This window comes from Ambystoma mexicanum, chromosome 7p (assembly GCF_040938575.1).
Source record: "Ambystoma mexicanum isolate Mex_15411 chromosome 7p, UKY_AmexF1_1, whole genome shotgun sequence".
NCBI classification, from domain to species: Eukaryota; Metazoa; Chordata; class Amphibia; order Caudata; family Ambystomatidae; genus Ambystoma; species Ambystoma mexicanum.
The window spans coordinates 955,638,934-955,662,872 of NC_090939.1; the positions used below are offsets into that span (position 1 = coordinate 955,638,934).

General features: G+C 47.6%; 1 protein-coding gene across 2 annotated transcripts in view; it reads left to right on the plus strand.

Moving 5' to 3' along the window:
* POLA1 (DNA polymerase alpha 1, catalytic subunit) overlaps positions 1-4,296 on the plus strand; it is a 2,474,741-nt gene extending 2,470,445 nt beyond the window's left edge. For both annotated transcript variants that reach the window (XM_069637299.1, XM_069637300.1), the window contains one exon: positions 2,877-4,296. In XM_069637299.1, the coding sequence (XP_069493400.1) occupies positions 2,877-3,019 (143 nt within the window). In that variant the 3' untranslated portion in view covers positions 3,020-4,296. The remainder of the gene's footprint in view (positions 1-2,876) is intronic.
* The last annotated feature ends 19,643 nt before the right edge of the window (positions 4,297-23,939 follow it).

A 23,939-nucleotide genomic window follows, 5' to 3' on the forward strand; every position in this document is an offset into this window, starting at 1 on the left:
ACTCGGGCTCCCTGGGTGATGCTTTTCAAATCAGGTGGGACGGAATGACAGCATACGCCTTTTCGCCCACACCCCTGATTCACAGGGTGATATGTAAAATCAAGGAGTCTCATCTCCTCAGCATCATCCTAATTGCTCCATGGTGGCTGGCCAGGCAATAGTTTTCGGAGCTGCTCCGCCTCTCGGAGAGGCCCCCCATTCGCCTGCCTACAGGCCCAGCACATATTTTGGCACAGCAGGGGGGCAGGGTAATCCACTCCACACCAGAGAAACTAGCCCTCTCAGCGTGGTTCCTGAACAGGTAATGCTAGGACATCTCAGCCTCTCTCAGGCTAATCTAGAGATCATACAGGGCGCCAGGAGCAAATCTACCAGGGCCCAGTACAAGAGCAAGTGGACCGGGTTCTGTCACTGGGCAAACTTTAAGGGCTTCGACCCTCTGGCATGTTCCCTGGATGACGTACTCTTTTTCGGCGCATCTCCACCATTCAGGGGTGCAGGTGGACACTTGTCGCACCTACCTGGCAGCCATTGGGCCATACAGAAACTCGGAGGAGGAGAGTTTTTCCTCTTTCAACCCAATTGTTAAGAGACATTTGACAGGTCTTGCCAGGCTCTAACTGCCCATCAAGAGGCCACGCCCCGTGTGGGACCTCAACATAGTGCTGGACGACCTGGCACACAAACTATTCGAACCAATGGCGTCCGCTGACATCAGGCTGGTCACCATTAAGGCGGCCTTGTTAGTCGGCCTCACCTCGACTCGCAGAATCACCGAAATCCATACACTACATTCCACAAGGACAAGGTGGTCATCTCGACACACCCAGCATTCCTGACTAAGGTGTGCCGTCTGCGTTCCACTTAAACAAGGAAATAGTGCTGCCTATGTTCTTCTCTGATCCGAAGGACGAGGCACAGAGTCCTGCACTGCTTTGATGTCAGCCGTGCACTAAAATTCGTCTTGGACAGGACCAAGGGCTTCCGCAAGTCGGACGCTCGATTTATCACCTTCGGAGGTTCAAGACCGGGGTATCGGGCATCCAACACCTCCATAGCCCGGTGAATGGTCTTGGCCATCAAAGAAGCCTATGAGGGGCAGCATAAGCCACCGCCGGCCACATGCATGCCCATGCGGTCAGACACAAGGCAACTGCCATCGCCTTCCAGTAGCACGTCCCCTGGCAGGTCATAAGCAGGGCGGCCACTTGGGCCACCCCTTCGGCTTTCTGCAAGCATTACTGTTTGGATGCCAGCTTTAGGTCAGACGTGGCTTTTGTACAGGCGGTTCTTAGAAACCTGTTTGCTTAAGGAGGGGCTCCTCTCCACCCTGGGGCTACATTCAGTTGTAATCGCCCATGCAGTACGGAGGAAAGGGGACGGGACGTAAGAGGAATTCTAAGTTACTCACCGTAGTGACTTAGTCCCCTTCCCTGCATACGTCCCACCATCTCCCCCCCCCCTAATAAAACTGGTGTCATTAGGCTATACTAATCTATTGTTGACGTGTATATGGAGACTGAGGTGTGGCGCGGGAGGGCGCATTCAGGGCAGTGCATGATCCCAGGGCTGCGCCTCCGCGCGCCTCTAAATTTAAAGGGTAAGAAGGTTCTGTCTTCCATCCCTTGGAAGGGACGCCCATGCAGTATGGAGGAAAGGGGACTAAGTATGTTAGTCACTACGGTGAGTAACTTAGAATTTATTTCAAGACACAACTAGTTTGTTATATCGATATCTGTAAATTGCAAAGTGGATTCATCACTCTCAACATGGTGGGAGTTGCAGCTTTAACCACAAATGTTGCCACAGTATGGCGCAGCCGTTGGTAATGTCGGCAGTGGGCAGGGAGTTGCCCACCCCAATGTGTAACAGGCATTCTAGAAAATATTTGGGCCCTCGCTCTTATTTTCTAACAAATTCAGCACTGTGTAAGGCTTGTTTAAAGCGAGTTCAAAGATTTCCCATGAAGAAGGTGTTTTGGGCGGGCATGTGTGGGAATGGCCATGGGTGATAAATGGGTGAGCACATAACACAACACACCACCTACCGACACTCTCTCTCTCCTCGTATGCAATTCCTCCCTAACTGTTCTCTAATGTCCTAGTTTCAGTTTACAGGTGTCGCACCTAATAGCCTAAACTAAAAACAGCAGCATCTTACAGGACTCAAAGTGCCAGAAGGCTGTGTAGTGGTAGAACACTTGCTACTTAAGATCTGTTAACACAACAGCATTGGCATCAGAATAATTGAGCACAAGCCAACTGAGGTCAGCTGAAAGACACCAAAAAGGGTATAAGGAAGTTATGTTTCTTTCTCTGTTTAATTACTATGAACGTATTTTTACAAGAAACTGTTGATCCTCCAAGAAAATGTGTATTACCTGATTTGGTCTCTGAAACCTATTACTTCTACAGTATGCTTGCACTTGGTGGTTAAAAAAAGATTGAGCTTGGAGGGATTTCTTAGTTATGTCTGTTGTGGTTTCCTTTGTCAATATGGATGCTTTCCTTTGGATCTGTGTCATTTATACAGTAATGGTATAGTTGCAGTTGGCTTGCAGACCAGAATCATTGCACTAACATTGCGTACATAAACCTAAACTGCAAAATATAATAATCATATAGAACTACAATGTCCAACTTTGCCATAAACCACAATAGAGTTGACGGCCAGATTCAAAAATTCATCAGAGACAGTGTTTGATGTCGGTATACCAAAACGTAGAACCATAATGATGTGAATGTAGTTCTGGTATTCACAACGACCCTCTTCCTGCTACACACGTGGTCATACCTAATATGTTTTGGAATAATCTGAGCTATTTGCAGTCTTCTTGTTTGATCTTTTTAACCCCTTGCTACTCTCGTCTCTCGCAGGCCTTCTGAAGGATGCAGAACTGGATGGCACCGACGTTGTGTATAAGAGATTGAAGGGCACTGTTGACAGGTGCTTAAGTAGTAGTGGCTACTCTGAGGTGAACCTCGCCAAGCTCTTCCAGGGTCTCAGCACGATGTACTGAATGGTGTGCAGTCCATGGCTCCGTTTCCATACAGAAGATCCTAGGGCATGGGTGCATGACTAAATGAAGACAACCGCTTGCTGAGTTTAGTAGGCAAACCACAAGATGTGCTACTGGCTTTTTTTGAAAACCTATCCATATATGGAAGCGCATTTCACATCAGAAATAGATTGATCAAATGCCATTTCCGATGATAGAAATTACACACTGTGTTGGTGCGCTCCAAGAAAAAAATCACCATGTGCACCATAATGGAATACGTTTCTGTGAGCGTGTTTGGATGCAAGTGATCCAAGATTGCATGGGAATATTCATTTTGGGTAACCTCGGATAGCAAGAGAACTTATGTTGGTCTTTTCCACCGTTTCTTCCATCATCCATTGCACCCCTTAAGGAAAGTGTTTGTATAGCATCGTTTAGCTCGCAAACGTATCAGATGGGGCTTTATTTCCAGTCATTTAAAAAAAAAAAATTATCACAATCAATATACATCTTTAGCACCAAATATTGTAATGTAGATCTGATCCCCCAACATATGGTTTTAATTGTAATATTTTGTTTCGAGGTAGTGGCAACATAGACTCTTGTATAGGGTTGTCCAGTAATGTTTAGTCATATTTGATGGCCTAGCAAGAGCAGTGCATTTTAGGTGTAGCTTTTGTTTTAAATTATCTTTTACTATTCATTGGATAATTTCCCACAGATTGATGATCTGACCTTGCTCCACTGGTCTAACGTCGATTATAAATACGAGAATTGTGATTTTGGGGGTTGGGGGGGACTTGCTTATTCAGAATACATGCTTTTTGACGTGTCACAATATATTGTCAAATTTGTTAAATATAAGAAAACTAACACGTTTGAACCTTGCTCTAAAGCAGGGAAAATGCTGTACAGGATGGTCGGAGATTTCTCAAAACGTGTCACATACAAGTGTGATCACTGGAAGCCTCTTGTAGATTTTGAGCTTTTCTCCATAGGTAAACGGTCATGTTTTTATGTCCTTAGAAATGCCACAACCGCATCATTGCTGAACAGTTCACTTTCTCATTCCTACACACAAGCTTTTAAACTCGTTTGCTCATATTTGGAAACTGTAATTATTGTATTTTTATACGACTGTGTACTCTATTCTGGTACACCTTTTTACATGTTGTGTTTGTCTGCTTTTCTTAAATTGGGCAACACTAACCAATACCATTGCAGAAATAAATAAATGTAATAAAGAAGGTCTTGCTTTTCTACTCGATCTGTTTAATAAAGTTATTTTCTTGCCATTTTGTGACATGTCTTTTTGCTATATTATCCAAGTTTTAAAGAGCACCAATTGGGCAAAGCATTTCAAGAATGTACATAATTATAATGGATTCCTTCCTCCCACACATTCCTCATTTTGATATTCTAGCTCCACCGGCAGCTGTCTTTGAAACACCAGGTGTCAGAGTGCCTCTCCGCCTGGCACCAATGCACCCCCACATGACATAAGGGCTGGTATATATGGGGCTTCCGTTCTCCATGACCTCAGATCTTTTTTTAATGCGCACCTAGTACGCTTCTAGAGCACATTATTAGATTTTCTAGCTTGCTACATCATGCCTAACCATCCAGAGGCCTCCAGCGTCAAGGCTTGCTCTGACTGCTTGGGTCAAATATCTGTGTCGGTCCCCCATTATTATTATTGAGTTTTTAGTACACAAAGTACTTTTACACAATACATAGAACACTCACAATAAAAAACCCATTAAAAGAAAAACAAATTCCGAAGATAGGTTAGAAAAAGGAGACTATTCCTATCAGGACCCATCCACTCTACATTCAGTTAATTCGTCAATTTACATTGTTACATAAACATCATAAAAACACATTTTATCCATAACATTATTACATAAACGGTCCAGCATAAAACATACGCACTCGAAATGTATGACATCATTTCATTACAAATTTTCATATCAAACTATATCATGGTATCAAATCCAGATCCTCTGTAATGCCACTCATCATCTCCTCAATGTTATTTGCCAAGTGAGCAATTGTCGTAAGTCTGTGCCATAAATCTTTAACTATAATCACAGAGGAAGAATTAATTAAAGGTTCAAAGGTTAATAGCTTCATATTCAGCATCGACAGAACAAAACGAAATGCTCCAATGATTGCAACACAGTGCCGCAGTCTACACAAGCGTAGATATGTAGGTATGCCCAATTTTGGTCCCAACACCGCCAACGTTGGTAGACAGTTCAGCCGGAACCTAAGGTAATGATCTCTCAATTTGGCCAATGGTAATATTTTCAAATACAATCTAACCTCTATCAAGGGTAGGTACAGTATTTCATGCCCCTTATACTGTTTCGTCCTAAATCCTGGATGTCAGCTGATTGATCCCACCTTTTCACCTTTTTCAATATTTAATCATTCAGAACTGCTTACGTCTAGCAGGCTCATGAACAGCCCACATCTTTTCTTGAATCCACGTAAAAAGGGGTTATTTTATCCCTACCATCATGGTATTCAAGTAAGTCTGTGTGGTTTCTCCACTTTTGTTATTTCAAAGAAGGGAGAAAGACTGCGCTTCATAAATTGTGCCCACCACAACACTAAGCCCAACTCAATTCTTTTCACACTCACTGGGACTGATCGAGTGAGGCCCTGGACTTGTTTCAACAACCTGCCCTCCAAGATGTCGAAAAATGCCCTGTTCCCGACCATCATTAGTTTGCACCCATACAAAATGGTGGCAGAGATCTTAGACCTTTGGAACTCGATTAAGGGTAAGAGCGAGTAGGCGCAAAATCTATTAACAGATTTTACCAGAGACAGACACGCTCCCACTTTCTCTTCCATTTTCCTTTTCTGTATTTTTTGTTTTTGTTTGAAGAATATAGAAAACCCCAGATAATAATCCATCTTCACAACTTCTGTGTCATTGATCTTCCAGGTGTAACTTTTTGATTCTTTACTTTACTACAGGTCATTGCAAAGGATTTAGGGGGGTTTATTGTTAACTGTTTCTGCAACAGATATTTCATTGCACCTGACAAACACCTCTGGAGCAGTGCGGGGGTATAATCCATTAGAAGATAGTCAGCATATACAACGCATCGTAACCGAAGATCCCTCCACCGTGGGGCATACCCCCCAGGCCTTGGATGCCTCGCACAGATCCGCCAGATACAAGTTGAAAAAGTTTGGAGCTACCACACACCCCTGTCATACCCCCTTTGTAACTCCAATACACCTGGAGAGTTTGCCTGTGAGGTTGAGCCTCACCTTTGTGGTTTGCTTCTGTAAAGCATTTGTATCATTTTCAATAAGTGTGCATCTATGCCCCATCTTGACAACTTCCTGCAAAGCAGGACCAGGTCCACATTGTCAAACACAGCCGATAAGTCGATGGCAGCTACATAAAGATATTTCACTGAGCTGCCACCGACTTCCGACATAGAAGCATGCAGAGTCATGCCACTCTGCAATGTGCCTTCTCCCCTCCTAAAGCCTGTTTGCAATCAGTGAAAGCGGTTCAAAGCCTCCGCCCAGCTTCTCAAGTCTCTCAACAACATTGTGGCAAAGATCTTGGAAGATGTATCCAGCAAGGCAATGGGCTGATAGCTCAGTGGGCAGCACCTGTTGCCTGATCTATAAATAGGAATCAGAATAGAATTTAGCCAGGAGATAGGGCACTTCCCACTCCCTGCTATGTGCTCAAATACATTGTACAGAATATCTGCCCAGAGAGGTGCGTTGTTTTTTAAGATCATATTTGTCACTCGGTCCGGGCCACTAGCTCTGGAGTGCTTAAGATTATTAATCACCAATTCTGTGTCGACTCTATAGAAATGATGCACCCAATCTATGTCTGCCCTATGGGCAGCTCCCCTCTGTACTCGGCTAAACCTTTCCCCCCGAACTTAGTCTTGAGAAAGTCCACCGATGACTCTTCGACACACTGCCAACCTGCGCAGGGATTTGAATGCTACCCTTTTTGTTGAATATCCATCATTTTGAGCGTGTATCTTTTTTGACTATGTGTCGTATTAGCTCCTGGTTGTTCTGGATATATTTCTGTACCCTATGATAGCTGCTCCATTGTCTATACTTTCGACTCTCACAATTTTTTATCGTCTATACTTTTTTACCTGTAATTTCTCTATCTCTGTCATAGACTGGCACTTCCTTGCCATCCCGATTTTCTTTTCTCAACAGTCTTCTTCTAACCACCACCTCCCTGTCAAATGTATACATTGTGTTTGGAGGCACCACTCTTCTTTCGACACACTGGGCCTTACCCTTTGCTCTTCCCAGCTTGGCTAACACTCTGGAAGCTGTCCAGGGATGACATGTTGAGCCTGGCCTCCAGTGAGGGGCCATTCCACCAGGCAGCCAACCTCCCATTCACCCTGTTAGGGAGAATTCTCATACTATGGCTAATTTCCCTTACCTATAGAGTCCCCCAGCAGCTTTGCTGGATTTGAAGGGTTTGTTTCTTTTTACCTGCTAAGAGTGAGAATCTTTTTCCCACTCTTAGGCATTTTTGCTATGTGTTTTCTAGGCTATTTTTGTTTTTAATGCTTATGGGATCTTCTCTCCCGCATAGGAACCATCTTTATTCACATGTGTTACACAGCACCCTCAGTGCAGTGACAGAGGGGTGTCCTAGCGACCCCCAAACACAGACTCCATACCATGGGACCGACTACTGTCTCCCAGGGCATGTAAAGTCCGCATTGACTTTACTAGTCGATTTCTATGAACTTAACCAGTACAACCCATCTTACTATGGAAGTACTGGAAGGGGTTAATCATTTTTCCCCTAGGTTCATTTTCAAGGGGGTACCTTGAAGTGCCTCTCTAAAGTTTCTGGCTGGTGGCAGTGGTTACTACCATAAATATTCGACCGCACATATTTCCGTATGGGATTTTCCCATTGTTTCGAGGCTACCACTTTTTCTGACAGCCTCTAACATACCGCCGGTCCATTTTAAAATGAACTTTGCTCCGGTAGGTTTTATTTAATATAACTTCTTTCTCGTGTCTTACTCTACGATCCTAACCCAGGTCGGGGATCCTTTGTTCATCCGTTTGGCGGGCTTCTGCCCAGAAGCCCTCCTTCCGGCGCAACTGAGTCTGGTGTGGGTTGATTGTGTGGGAGGGGGAGTAGGACCCCTGGACAGAGTTGCCGCAGCAACTCAGGTCGCACTCTATCCTGATAGGCTGGTGGGTCTCGCGCCTAGAAGACCTCTCCACTGTGTGAGTGACAGCTAGGCTGTATGAATGGGTCTCTTTCTGCATAAAAGCAGGGTCCTGAGGACTGGAAGAGCAAGACGTCGCCACTGGAACTACGGAACTGAAGAGGAGAGAAGCCAAAGACACCTGCGACGACTACCACCACCGGTGAAGCCCTGCTGCAGTGTCTCACCACTTTTCTCCACACGACGAGAGGAGATCTTCATCTGAAAGAGCCTTCTTCCCTTGAGCTGGTGGGGCCAACCAGTTTGCCAATCGCCTTCCTGAACCTGCTGTGGTCGAATCGCCAGTGCCCTGCACTTGGAGACCGGACAGCCAACCAGCTATCGACCCGGACCATGATTAAAAGGAGCGTACCTATTAAACTTCGTTTGGCAGCACCGCGGCTGGTTTCATCCCTGGGTAGTGCAGTCCCTCGAACCTTCCTCCAAGACGAGAGCCTCTCTTCCTCTGCTGGATCACCCGAACTGCAGGAACTACCAGGAACAACCACCACCGCAGGAGCCAATTCTTCACTTTTAAGGTACATTGTTCCGCCAGGCTGCCCTTTCTTCGTGGTAGTGCTAAAGGTACTTTAAATCCTTTTCCTACCTGCTGGGTTCTCTCTTAACATTGTCGTTCACGTGCTGCATCCAACTTTTCAACATCGTTAACCAAAGACTTGACTGCAGCTACAAGAACATTTTGCTCCTGGGCCCTTGCCCTGTACCATTAACTCTGGCACAGGCCTACTGACTCTGGTCACATTTGTTAAAACTGCTTTCTTTAGATTGAGTCTCCATTCGAACTGTCTGGTGCAACCCTTTCTTATAACTACCCTTTCCTTCCCACTGCAGAATCATTGTGAAATGCCATTTTGCTCAGTTTTCATTTGAAGTATTGCCTATACTGATGTACTGTCTGGATGAACTGGTTCACACTTGATGGGAAGCGTAGCTAGGGGGTATAAGAACCTATTTCTAGATAACTTGTGTTTTCCCTCCCTTGTGAGAAATTGCTAGAGGATCCCTTGTGTGTAGTTGTCACTGTGCCGTTTTGCTCAGTTTTCACGCTGGCTCACTTGGTCTACAATTTATATAGGGAGTGTGTATATATTTTCCATTGACTTAATTTAACTTGCTTGATAGTTCTGATACCTGTGTTTGCTTAGAAGTGTATAAAATAAATATATATGTACTTTTTAACTACATAGCTTTGGTCAGTGTTTCCTTGTACCACAGTACAGCAGGCCTCTTGTGTAAACCCTGAATACTGCTCATCTCCCTCTTGAGATAAGTCTGACTGCTCAGCCACAGCTACCAACTAAATCTGTGTGGTACAGACTGATACCAAAGGGGATTTATTGCTCTCACCTGTAGTCCTAATCTGGTGTAGTACTCCCTAAGGGAACTGCACTGGATTCTGCCTAACGCACCCTCCCTACGTTCTGACTGTACTGACTCAATCGGTTACTGGACCCAGAAATCTCCAGGTTTCTGCTGCCCATGGACTCGGCCTCCGTCATAGGGGCATTACCTAGGAGAGTCAATATTAGCATTGCATGGTTGCTCAATTTGGATTTGACGCTCTGAAATTCTTTCATTCCTAACCCGTCCCTATTTTTGACAAAAATGTAATAAATTGTTGAATCTGCCACTGCATTGGACCATGTGGGCTCATCTTTTGCATTAACCTCCCCAACAGGTTGGTCTGACTAAAGCCCCATCTCGACAAAAATTGCGACCACTTCTTTCCAATGTTAGCTCTTCTTGAAGACAACGCTATCCGCCGACACATCGATAATGTCCGACTGCTCAAACTCCCCTGGTGTCATACATTGCAATTGAAATCACCCCCCAATGCAATTGGATTCCCCAACTCCTGGTTGTGCCAGTCAAGTAAAACCTTCTCCACCTCATTCAGTACTTTCTCAATATCACCCTTTAGGGGATTAAAATAGATTTTAATCAGGAGGGTGATGACCTGATGGCAGTCTAATAAGCTTGAGATTTCACACAGTGGATCGAGCACAATCTCCTGATTTTAGCCGCAATTAATCCCCCTACAACCTCCCTCTCAGGCCGGTCTTTGCCTTTTTGGAGATGATCATGTACCCATCGAAAATCGGATCTGTCCTTAGCCAAGTTTCTTGGACAAAGATAATGTAAGCACCCATGAACCTTTCATTAATATCCATGTTCCGTAACGAATTGTGACCTTTTCAGTTCAGCATAAAACTCCAAACTCTGTGCTGTTAAAAGCCTGGTTGCTTTCTCGTCACCGCAGGTAGACCGGTGGTGAGCCGATCCCAACTTGATGTGCCCCCTTCACGATTGACCTGTCTTTGTTGTCATGATCAAAAAAATATTTCGCTGTTAGATTGGCTCGGTCATTATCCTGGTAGTTTTGTGACGGTTTGGCTCATATCCATTCAATAAAAACTCTTCCAGACACTCACCATTGTTTCCACAAACTAAAAGTGGAAATAAACCGCACATTTCTCCAGAAATAACCGATCAAAGAGATGCACACATTTTATGTTCGAGGAATAAATAGATTTTAGGGCTGGCACCGAGGCGAGCAAAGCCAATACGCGGTGCCTGTTAAATGGCACATCGTTGTCCTCTTCAAAAACTGATTCAAAGATGATTGGGCACATTGCTGTCACTGTATGGGGCTGTCTTGCACTTTTCTCTGTATATCCTTCTGAGTGCTGCCCGCCCCTTTCCCTCATATTTCCTATAACTGGCGTGCTACCCCACTGCTTTTGGAACCTCTTTGTTTGGCAAGGTAATTCTCCGAATGGCATTCTTCTCTGATAAGGTGCTCACAGCCTTGACGTGCAGTGTCGTGACAATCGGGGCCCGCTCCTTTCCCTGTGTGTGCACTATTGCTCCTGTTGATAACGTTTTCTTGCTCTTCTTTTTTGCCTGACCCTTCTGTTTTTCAGTGCCCTGATGGGAGGACACCTCTTGGCAAGCACTTGTATTCTTTGTAATATCACTCCTTGCTGAATGATGGTGGGTACCCACACATGGAGGCTCCACTGAATGCAATTTATGCGATCTTCCAGTTACATCTGACTCTGCCACTTGCGCGCTCATAGTTTAATTGGCAGATGTCCTCATTCTCTTGTTAGCTGCTAACCATAAGTTCCTTAAAGTTAGGAGACCCTTTGTTCGACACTTTGGCATGTGTTTTAAAGTTTTTCATGGTTTCTTTCAGGGGCTTCTGCAACCCTTGTTTTTAGGGGCCATTTATGTGGTTGTTTGGGCACTCGGTTTGTACGGCGGTGGAGACAGCGAGTGTAATTTCCTGCTGTGCAGCCTTCCAGCACCCACCCACTCTGTCCTGCGATGTACTTGCGCCCGAGGCCTAAGGCCCATGGTTCGGGGCACAATGCGTTAATTCCGCAGTTTTTGCCAACTGATTTTTGATGTCCAATAAAGTGTTGGAATTAGTTGTGACCTCAAGTGCGATATCATCATATAGTCTGATAAAGGATTGTAACACAATGTACAAAGCTGCCAGCGAGCTCCTAACCGCTTCAAGAGCGTCCCTGCAACTTGACTCATCGCCCTGAAACGGAAGCGAGGAATGATCATTCTCCAATGAAGAAAGCTTGTTGGCATCAGAGGACAGAGCCTCGAAGGATCTGAAAAGGGCTGGCGAGGTAATGAAGCGATCATACACACTTTCTGCAGCCCTAATTTCGTTTTCCAGGCTCAAACACACTTCTGTTAACGGAATGCTCACCTCATGTTCAACTTGGGCCAGGACCACCCCTGATATTTTGTGCTCATTCCTGGTTAGGCTCTCTATCCCCGACAGAATAGAATCCATAGTCAAAGTATCAGAGGAGACCACTTGACAAAACAGTGATGCTGTTCTCTGTGGAAAGAACTTTGTGATTTTTCCTTGCGTGGCCATGTTTGGTATGTTAACTGCTTACATTTGGGGTTGCTTTTGCATTCTTGTCTGCTATTTTCTCAGAGCTTCGTAAATGGTATTGTTTTGCTTTGCCTTTCATGATTGATACACACAGAGCTAACCTCGCCCCAAGCACCGCACGTTAAAAGGATAGAATACCACCCCACAGTTCCACTTCACTCTCGTACAAATGGTATCCTGGTAAATACTACAGTCAAGCCTTTCAACAGCCTGCCCAAAAGCCAAGGCTTACAACCCGCTGATCCGCCCCCCTCATTCCAGCGCAGACTGCAGCAAAATGGCCCTCCTCTCTGCACCGCTGGACGGAGATGGACAGGCACAGATTGTTTAACAGTCACCTACCCCAATCTGCAGCCCCAGGAAGATGGTTCTGACCTTTCCGTCTTCTCATCCACGCAGTACGGAACACACTCTCCACACTCACCTAAAGCACCGCTTGGAGCCGGAGTGTTAGTTGCTGATGCACTTTCTTCGTCAATGGAATCGATGACGGACTGCTTTGCTGGAAAATCTGCAGCCGCTCCTACACACTCCCCACACTCAACTAAGCTGCAGCTCACAGGCCTAGAGGATCTGGGTCACCGTCGGGACGGCACAGTAGCCATTGGTGGAGCAAGGTTTGAGCCAGCAGGCGGGCAGCTGTGGTCTGAGGAGGGGCCACTACCAGCTTCAAAAAGTGCAGTGGGTCCTGCAGGTGCTGCCGGGGACAAAGGCGCCAGGCCCATAGATGTCAAATATCTGCTCAGGATGGTCGCAAGAGACTTGCTTGCAGGTCTCAGTCCTCGTCCCCAGCGGTCGGCACCCTTGTCGATGCCGAAGCCCTCGACGCCAAAGCCATCAGTGCTCTCGGGGCCTTTTGGGCGAAATTTACCATCGGAGATCCCTGGTACTGTGGATCCTCCAAAGAAGGCTACTTCCAAGTCTGTAAAGCCTGTTATGGACTCCAGACCCTCGGCTGTTCCGAGACAGGACTTTTACCTCCCTCTGGATGACATCTATGAGGAGGAGGAGAGGAGAGGCCAGATTTCGATCTTCACCAGGTTGAGCCTGATGTGGCTTCTGTATTTTCAGGGGATAGCCAACTGGAAGACTTGAGACAATCTCTTCATGACGCTAGTGGCCTGGACACTTCGCCCGAGGTGGAATTTGGCATGCCTGAGCCTGGGGCTCATGCTGAGTTGTCATACAGGAGACGTATGGCTAGAGTAACTGAATACATTTGTTGGTCCAGTCCTCCTGAAGACTTTATTCAGGGTGACTTAACAGACATTTTGGATCAAGGTCAGTCCTCTGACCCGGCGTTGCCATTTCATTTAACCTTGCAGAAAAGGGTGGCGGCTGCTTGGCAAGCCCCGGAATCTCGTCCGGCAGTTAACAAATTAACTAAGAAATACCGCCCTTTCCGGTAGCGACCCCAACTTCCTTTCTTCGAAGGGATTGTGTCCTCCGACGTATTCCTTATCTTAGATATCTCTTTCCAGCTTTGCTGGCCTCGGAAATTTTTTCTCTCTAGAGGGCGCTGCGCGTCGACGTCCGCCGAGTCGATGTCCCTCGACAGCTGCCGTATCGACGTCATCCTGCCTATAAAGGCCGCGCGCAGCGTCCGTTGCTCAGTTCCGTTTTTTCCGCGCTTACTCAGTGCCTCGGAATATCGTTGCTCAGTTTCGTACAGAATTATTCCAATTTCCTCGAGATATTCGATCCATACTTGATGGCTTCCTCGTCAGATCCCACGTCCCCTCGGTCCGGCTTTAAAAAATGCTGAGACTGTGGAAAAAAGATGTCGCTGACTGACCTTCACAGGCTCCGTCTGTGGTTTTTGGGAGCTGAACACCATTGTTCGGAGTGCGAGGACTGTATGTCCATGACAGCTAAGGCCCTGAAGGAGCGTAGGGGGAAGCTGGAAAAAGGTAAGACTTCTAAAGCTTCTTCCTCGACGAAGTCGAGACATTCGTCTCCTCGTCACCATTCGCGCTCCAGGTCTCGAAGCGGGTCCCATCACTCCTCGAGATCGAAGCACTGAAAAGGAGACCCCTTCTTCGTCGTCCTCTTCTATGTTTCACCTAAGAGAATCCCTTGCCCCACGAAACATAGTTCCCGGGCTGAATGGGAGGAATTCCAAAACAATATGATGAGCGTCTTCGAGAAAGCGGCCTCGACCCCCTCGAAGACTGCCGAGAGCGATGCTCTGGTCGAAAGACCCGAAGGTCCAAAACGCCACGAGCCGCAGTACCCGGCGAAGGAAGCTTCTCGAGCGCGTCACGAACCCTCGAGTAAAGCAAAGACCTCGAATCCTTCTTCGAAGGTTCCGTCGACGCCGAGGTCGGTGTCTTCGACGCCGTTGTCGAAGGGACCTTCGACACACGGGTCTGTCCACTCGACGCCATCCTCAACACCGGCGTCGACGCCAAGGAAAGTCACGGTTGCGGCGCACCCAGTGGCTATTCCCAGGTCTTCGATGACGATGTCGTCGAGATTGTCGACATCCTCAAGCAGAATTCCAATTCTATCGAGGACCTCGAGGCCTCCACCTTTGTTTTCGACGCCACGTTCGAAGCCTTCGGCGTCGACGACATCGACGTTTTCGAGGCCGATTACAACAAGTTTGGCACCCTCTGCCTTGGAGATGGGTTTCACACCCTTTGTGAGTTCAGACCAATTGAGAACAATGTCCTCAATTATGGAAGAGGGAGAACTATCTGACCAAGAAGAGACATTTGAGTTGCAGGGATCTGCAACCCCAGTTCAAGAGGAGTTTTCCTCAGAGGAACGCAGATTAAAGGAACTCCATGATTCCTTACATGAGGCAAGTGGTTTAGACACTTCCCCAGAGGTGGAGTTCGCTAGGCCAGACCCGGGGGAGCATGCTAAAACCCCTTATAGAGCTTTAATGGCCAGGATCACAGAATGTATGGGGTGGCCAACACCTTCACAGGCTTTCCAACAGGATGACCTCACGGATATTCTTGATAAAGCTCCACAGGAGGATCCTGTAGTACCTTTTCATAAAGCTCTTCAAAGAAAAATCATGACGAACTGGGAAACCCCAGATGTCGTCCCGGCAGTAAATAAAAAACTGTCTACTAAATACAGGGTATCTTCTGCAGACCCAGAGTTTTTGTCCAAACACCCATCCCCAGAAAGTCTGGTGGTACAGGCAGCATCTTCTACTGACATCAAGACTGCTTACTCTACCGTCCCACAGGACAGTGACGATAAAAAATACGATGCTATGGCTAAGAAAGTCTTTTCGGCATGTAGCATGGCGTTAAAATCTATTAATGCTACTTGCACCCTTGCTAGATTTAGCCATACACTTTGGGAGTGTGCTTCTACAGCGGCTGACTGCATCCCGGAGGGAGAAGAAAGGGAGGCGTTCCTAAATATCATAAAGGACGGTAAAGACGCTATGTGCGAATCCCTCCAGACGGGCATTGATTCGGCTGACAGTATCAGCAGAGCAATGGCGGCAAGTACAACAACCAGGAGATTTGCTTGGTTGAGAAAGTCTGGTTTTGCCCCAGATGTGCAAGCCAGGCTCTTGAACATGCCATTTGATGTCTCTTCTTTGTTTGGGAAAAAGGCGGATGACAGTTTAGAAAAACTGCAAACATCAAAGGCAGCAGCAAAATCCCTAGGCGCTGCAATCCGTCAGACACCTTTTCGTCCCACAGGAACCTCTGCGAGTCCTTTCGCTTCTACTCCGCATTCGGAAGAGGTAGAGGACGACCGGCTCAAAGGGGACAAAGAAGGAACTACCCGAGGTGGACGGGGTAGATATTCAAAAGCCGCAGCAACAGCAGGTGCCTCTTTACCATCGGCATCTGCATCAGCCGCCCCAAAACCACTCTGAGGACTTCCCTCACAAGACACCTGTAGGAGGCAGGTTAACTCAACATCTGGCGGAATGGCAGGCTATCACGTCAGATGCTTGGGCATTGGAGACAGTTGCACAAGGTTACTGCCTGCCTCTCCTACGCATACCTCAGAGTCATCCACCGGGGATCAGCTCTCAAAAAGCTCCAGATCCGCTCCTCTTGCAGGAAATTTTAGACCTGCTAGAGAAAGGTGCCATAGAACCGGTACCTGTAGCGGAGAGGAACAAGGGCTGGTACTCCCCTTACTTTCTCATTCCAAAGAAAGACGGAGGACTGAGACCCATCTTGGACTTGCGAGAATTGAACAAATTCCTCAGGAAAGACAAATTCAAGATGGTAACTCTTTCTCAGATCCTTCAGGCCCTTCAGTTCCAGGACTGGTTGGTATCTCTGGACCTTCAGGACGCTTATTTCCATGTGCCAATCCATCTCAAACACAGGAAATACCTGAGGTTTGCAAATGGCAACTCTCATTATCAATTTCGAGTGCTGCCATTTGGGCTGACCTCCGCCCCAAGGGTCTTCACCAAGTTAATGTCGGTAGTGGCTGCAAGTCTAAGGAGGGAAGGGATTCACGTCTACCCCTACCTGGACGATTGGTTGATCAGAGCTGTATCTTCGGAACAAGCTCAGATCCAGCTAGATCATGTTTGCCACTCCCTTCACAGACTGGGCTTCTCCCTCAATTTAAAGAAGTCACAAATGATACCATCGCAGAGACTCCAGTTCATCGGAGCGATCCTGGACACTTCCCTGGGAAAAGCCTCGCCACCAGAGGTGAGGGCTCAAGATATTCTACAGATGGTCACCAAGTTTCAAAATGCCCAACGCCTCCCAGCCTTCGACTTTTTGAGGTTGCTAGGCCTCATGGCATCCTGCATTTTCCTAGTGCCAGAGGCTCGCCTGAGAATGAGATCCCTCCAGTGGGCACTGAGAACTCAGTGGTCACAATTCTCAGGGAGAATGACAGATCTTCTTCAGGTTCCCGACAGGGTGGCTCGAGACCTTCAGTGGTGGGCCTGTCAGGAGAACATTCTGAAAGGAGAGCAGTTTTGGCAACCCTGGCCGGAGATAACAGTAGTCACGGATGCCTCACTCACGGGGTGGGGAGCCCACGCCAACGACTTGACCATCAGCGGTCGTTAGTCTCCATCGGAGTCCAGACTACATATCAACCTGTTAGAGCTGAGGGCCATCAGACTTGCGCTGAAGGCTTTTCTGCCATCTGTACAAGGAAAGAATGTCCTGATAATGACGGACAACACAGTGGCCGTGCATTACCTCAACAAAAGAGGAGGCGTAGGATCACTACTTCTGTGCAGAGAGGCGATGCAGCTCTGGTTTTGGGCAATCCAAGAAGGAATCTCTCTATCGGCAGTTCACCTAGCCGGAGAGAAGAACTTGACAGCGGACGCTCTGAGCAGGCAGAACACAGTCTCCCACGAGTGGGAACTAGCTCAGGAAATCCTTCAAGAGATCTTCGCCCTTTGGGGAACCCCTCAGGTGGATCTGTTCGCCACCAGTGTCAACAGGAAGTGCGATCTGTTCTGTTCAAGGGAATTTCCCCCGAGAGGAGCTCTGGGAGACGCGTTCATAGTGGACTGGGAGTTTCCGCTCCTGTACGCGTTTCCACTGGTCCCTGTCATTCCTCAAATGATCAGGAGGCTGAGAAGATTCCGTAAAACCATGATCCTAATTGCCCCGGATTGGGCCAGGAGAACGTGGTACCCGGACCTTCTAGACTTGTCCATCTGCCCTCCAATTCGACTTCCACTCAGAGAATCTGCTCTCACAGAAGGGAGGTCAGGTTCTCCATCCAGACATCAAAACCCTCAACCTTCACGCTTGGCTTCTGAAAGGCTGAGGTACAAGGATTGGGACCTCCCTGATGACGTTATGGAGGTGTTGCTTTTGGCAAGAAGGCCAGCAACAAAATCTTTATACTGCTGCCGTTGGAACAGATTTTGCAGCTGGTGTAGGGAAAAGAATATCGATCCCTTTTCATGTGGTACACCAATGGTTTTGTCCTTCCTACTTTATTTAGCAAATTCAGGCCTTCAAGTTGGCACCATCAAGGGCTATCTCGCAGCGCTATCCATCTTTAAGCGCACTGCGGAAGAACCATCCTATTTCAAGTTACCCTTGGTAATACAGTTTCTAAAGGGGTTAACTAACGTTTATCCCCCAAGACCATTCCAGGTTCCCCTATGGGATTTAAATTTAGTCCTAACTTTCCTGATGGGCACACCTTTCGAACCACTCCACTCTTGTTCGTTAAGATTTCTTACCCTTAAGACTGTTTTATTAGTAGCACTTACATCTGCTAGAAGGGTGAGCGAGTTACAAGCTCTTTCTTGTAAACCCCCTCATACAATCTTTCACAAAGACAAAGTTGTTCTGCAAGTGAAGCCTAATTTCCTCCCAAAGGTGGTTTCTGAATTTCATATCACAGAAGATTACCCTTCCATCTTTCTATCCTCCTCCCCATCCGGGGAAAGAGGAAGAGAGGTTACACAGGCTGGACCCAAGAAGGGCTTTAAGTTTTTACATTAGTAGACTGGCCAGGATAAGACAAGCAGACCAGCTGTTTGTAGGCTACGCAGGTCACAAGCTGGGGTTACCGATAACTAAGCAGACCATTTCCAGATGGATCATTTTAGCCATTTTGGAATGTTATAAACTGGCAGGAAAAGAGCCCCCTCAAAATCTTAGGGCTCATTCGACCAGAGGTATCGCAGCTTCATCGGCCCTCAAAAGAGGAGTGCCGGTTAGAGACATTTGTGCGGCTGCCACATGGTCGTCCGTCCATACCTTTACACGGTTTTACAACTTGGATTCCTCCTCCAGTCAGGAAACTAGGTTTGGAAGGGCAGTATTCATCAATAAGAGGAAGCATGAAGTCAGTACTCCCACCTCCAATAACAGAATACTGCTATGGGAGCCTATCTAAGATAAGGAATACGTCGGAGGACACAATCCCTTCGAAGAACAAGTTACTTCTTACCTTGTAACGTTCTGTCAATGGGATGTTCCTCCGACGTATTCCTTATCGACCCTCCCATCCATCCCCGCAGTACTACTTCCCTTGTTGTTGCAGCTTACGCTCCTTCAGGGTGATTAGTCTAGTCCAGAAAGAATTATTGTGGGCTACAAAACGGAACTGAGCAACGGACGCTGCGCGCGGCCTTTATAGGCAGGTCGACGTCGATACGGCGGCTGTTGAGGGACATCGACTCGGCGGACGTCGACGCACAGCGCCCTCTAGAGAGAAAAAATTTCCGAGGCCAGCAAAGCTGGAAAGAGATATCTAAGATAAGGAATACGTCGGAGGAACATCCCATCGAAAGAACGTTACAAGGTAAGAAGTAACTTGTTCATCTCACCCCACTCCAGAGAGTTTGGTGATTCAGGCAGCTACGGCAGGCGGCGTACCCTACCATCCCTCCTGATAGGGACGACACACGCTTCAACGGTTGGGCACGCAAGGTATGGCACTGAAATCGGCCAACTCCACTTGTGCCTTGGCAAGATTCTCACACACTCTGTGGAACTGTTTATCTTGCAGCTTACCATTTTCCCGAGGGGGCAGAAAGGGATGGGTTCCTTGCTCTCGTGCAAGATGGCAAGGATGCCATGTGTGAATCCCTTCAGTCGGGTTTGGACACGGTTGACAGTGTAAGCCGTTCCATGGCTATGAGCACCGTTATACGCAGATTTGCATGGTTGCGGAAGTCAGGTTCTGCTCCGAATGTGCAAGCCTGTCTTTTGAACATGCCCTTTGATGGCGTGCATTTGTTTGGCAGCAAGGCTGACGAGAGCCTTGAGAGGTTGCAGACCTCAAAAGCTGCTGCAAAATCTTTAAGCGCAGCTGTGCGTCAACCTCCACCTTTTCGTCCTAGGGGGCAGCAGTGGAGGGGCAGCTCTTTTCGTTTCTACTCCTCCTTTGGTAGGACGAGAGGAGCTGCCAGTCCAAGGGGTCTGTGAAAAATACCCATGGTGGTCGGGGGAATAGAGGTGCTAAAGCCGCTCAAGGCAGCTGCCTCTTTACCATCAGGCACTGCCACAGACACTCCAAAATAGTCATGAGGCCATGTCCCATGGTTCGCCGGTTGGGAGCAGACTGTCTCAGCATCTAGAAGAATGGCGAGCCATTATGTCAGATGTGTGGGTTCTGTATACAATAGCCCACAGCTACTGCTTTCCCTTTCTAAAGCGGCCTCACGACAATCCACCGGGGAATCTCTTTGAAGCTTCCGGATCCGCTCCTTGTGCAGGAAATCTTGACCCTGTTAGAGAAAGGCACTATAGAACTTGTACCTGTAGCGGAGAGGAACAAGGGCTGGTATTGCCCATATTTTTTTACCGGGATTGAGACCCATCCTGGACTTGCGTTGGTTGAACAAACTTCTCAGGAAGGACAAGTTCAAGATGGTTACTCTTTCTCAAGTCCTCCAGGCCCTTCAACGTCAGGATTGGTTGGTGTCTCTGGACCTACAGCATGCTTGCTTTCATGTGCTGATTCATCCCAATCACAGAAAGTACCTGAGGTTTGCGGCTGGCAACTCGCACTTTGTTTCGGGTCCTGCCATTCGGATTGACCTCCGCTCCGAGGGTCTTACCAAACTAATGGTGGTGGTGGCGACATACTTCAGGCTAGGGGGGGATTCACGTCAACCCCTACCTGGACGACTTGCTGATCCATGCGTGTTGTCCCGAACAAGCATTAGATCACCTCGGTCTCACCCGCTGCTCCCTCCAAAGGCTGGGCTTCTTCCTCAATTTCAAGAAGTCGCATCTGACACCTTCCCAACAGCTCCAGTACATCGGGGCTGTGTTGGACAGGTCCTTGGGGAAGTGCTCGCCTCCCAAGGTAAGGGCTCATCACATTGTGCAGATGGTGGACAAGTTTCAACGTGCCCAGTGTCTCCCGGCTTTTGAATTCTTAAGGTTGCTCGGCCTCATGGCATCCCACAAAATTTTCTGGTGCCAAAGGCCAGCCTGAGGATGAGATCCCTGCAATGGGTCCTCAAGATGCAGTGGTCACAGTTCTCAGGCAAGATGTCGGATCCCGTTCAGATTCCAATATCGGTTTCCCAGGATTTTCTGTGGTGGGCCAACGAAGGGAACCTGATGAAGGGGGAGCCGTTTTGGCAACCATGGCCGGTGGTGACTGTAGTGATGGATGCTTCCCTCACAGGATGGGGCGCTCATGCCGCCGACTTGACCGCCAGCGGTCGTTGCTCTCCGTCAGAGTCCAAACTCCACATCAACCTTTTAGAGCTGAGGGCCATCAGGCTAGCCCTGAAGGCTTTTCTGCCGTCTGCGTGGGGTAAAGGTGTCCTGGTCATGACGGACAACACAGTGGCCATGCATTATCTCAACAAAAAAGGGGGAGGGTTGGGTCACTCCCGTTGTGCAGAGAGGCAATGCAGCTCTGGTTCTGGGCAACCCAGCAAGGTATTTTGCTCTCGGCAGTTCATCTGGCCGTAGACATAAATGCGGCGGCGGACGCTCTGAGCAGGCAGAGTACGATCTCTCACGAGTGGGAGTTGGCTCAGGAAGTCCTTCTGAAGATCTTCGCCCTTTGGGGAACCCCACAAGTGGATCTCTTCGCCACCAGTGCCAACCAGAAGTGCGAGAGATTCTGCTTAAGGGAATTTCCTCCGTCAGGAGCCTTAGGAGACGCATTCGTAGTGGAATGGTCATTCCCACTGCTGTACGCATTTCCTCCAGTCCCTGTCATTCCTCAAGTGTTAAGGAGTTTATGGAGGTTCGGATCCCACATGATCCTCATTGCTCCAGATTAGGCGAGGAGAGCGTGGTACCCAGACCTTCTAGAAAGGTCCATCTGCCCTCCACGCCGTCTTCCCTACCGAGAGGATATGCTCTCGCGAGAGGTGGGTCAGGCTCTCCATCCAGAGGTCAGGACTATCAACCTTCACACTTGGTATCTGAAAGGTTGAGGTGTAAGGATTGGGACATCCCGGATGATGTGATGGAGGTGTTGCTTTTGGCCAGAAGGCCAGCAACAAAATCCCTGTACCGTTACTGTTGGCGTAAGTTTTGCGACTGGTGCAGAGGACCAAATGTTGATCCTTTTCAGTGTTCCATTCCTATGGTTTTGTCTTTTATTTTCTTTGGCCCGCAGGGGCCTTCAAGTGGGTAACATTTAAAGGTTACCTGGCAGCGCTGTCTATATTTAAGCGCTCGTCTGAAGAATATTCTGCCTTTTAAGATTCCTTTGATTTCTCAATTTCTTAAAGGACTGACTAATGTGTTCCCGCCGTCCCCTTTCCAGGTGCCGGTTTGGGATTTGAATTTGGTTTTGAAATTTCTAATGGGTGCTCCGTTTGAACCTTTGCACTCTTGTCCTTTGAGATTATTGTCCTTCAAGACAGTGTTCTTGGTTGCGGTTACTTCCGCTTCAGGCACTTTCATCTAAGCTGCCCATTACTGTGTTCCACAAGAACAGGGTTGTACTAGGGTACGTACTAAAGGTACGTCCTTCCTTTCTACCTAAGAATTTCATTTGAGCCAGAAAGTGGTTCTTCCTCCTTTCTATCGTCGTCCTCATCCTGGTAAGGAAGAGGAGTGGCTCCATAGATTGGACCCTAAGAGAGCTCTGAGCTTTTATATTTCTAGGATGTCTAGGGTCAGAGTGGACAATCAACTCTTTGTGGGGTATGCTGGTCACCGATTGGGACAGGCTGTGACAAAACAGACCTTGTCCAGGTGGAGTATCCTCACCATTTCTGAATGTTACCGTTTGGCGGCAAGGACCCTCGAACGGTTGCAAGCTCATTCCACTAGGGGCGTGGCTACTTCCACAGCCCTACAGCGTGGAGTTCCTATAAGGAATATTTGTGATGAAGCCACATTGGCTTCTATCCACACCTTTTGTAAAACCTTACTCCCTGGATACGCTTCATGGTCAAGATATGGCCTTTTGAAAGGCGGTTCTTTTTTCTGCCATCTGATTATGTACTCTAAATTCTTTTCCCTCCTCCATTTTCTGGTACTGGTTTGGGAGTCTCAAAGTTACTGGTAACGTTCTTTCGATTGGATGTGCCTCCAATGTATTCCACATCGCCCTCCCAGCCTGCCCCTCTGGAGAATTTCCTATGCGATTGCAGCTTACATTTCCGCAAGTCTATGTGCAGTCAAGCAGGCATTGGATATGTGCAGGTCACACGTTATGGAGGACAAAACATAAACTGAGGCTACGGGTGCTGTGCGTCCTATTTATAACATCCGGTGATGTCGCCCTCGACAGAGGTCTTTGAGGGACATCGACACGACGCCATCGACGCAGGATGCCCTCTGCCGAAAAAGTTTCCGAACACCGCTGTGGACATTACATGTCAAAGATGTGGAATACGTTGGAGGAACATCCAAACGAAAGAACGTTACCAGTTTGGGAAGTAACTTGTTCTTTTTAATTCTCAGAGGTTGGACACAGGCTTAGCTTTTTTCCATCTTCCAGGCCTCTGGCCTCCTTGTATCCTGGTGGTTCCAGTGGATTTGTGTCGTTTGCTCATAACTGAAAGGTTTGCGACCAAAAAGACCGTAGCAAACAACCCAAAGTAAATGCCTCACCAAGCATACCCTACAAATAATCTCCTCCTTACTTACCTTTTGGTGGCACACCTCGGTGTGTGCCGCTGACTCCATGCGACACGAGTTCCCTTGACTTGCGAGCTTGGGAGCATGCTTGGGAGCCGGCGCTGCTTGATCCTTTCCTTTTTTTTCTTTCTAACGTTGTTCACCCTTGCAGGGTACACCCCTGTTCACCTTGTTCGTTATAATGGTCATGTGTGGCATATTTGATCACATTTTTGGTGGTAACATGATTTTTGTAAAGCCTAAAT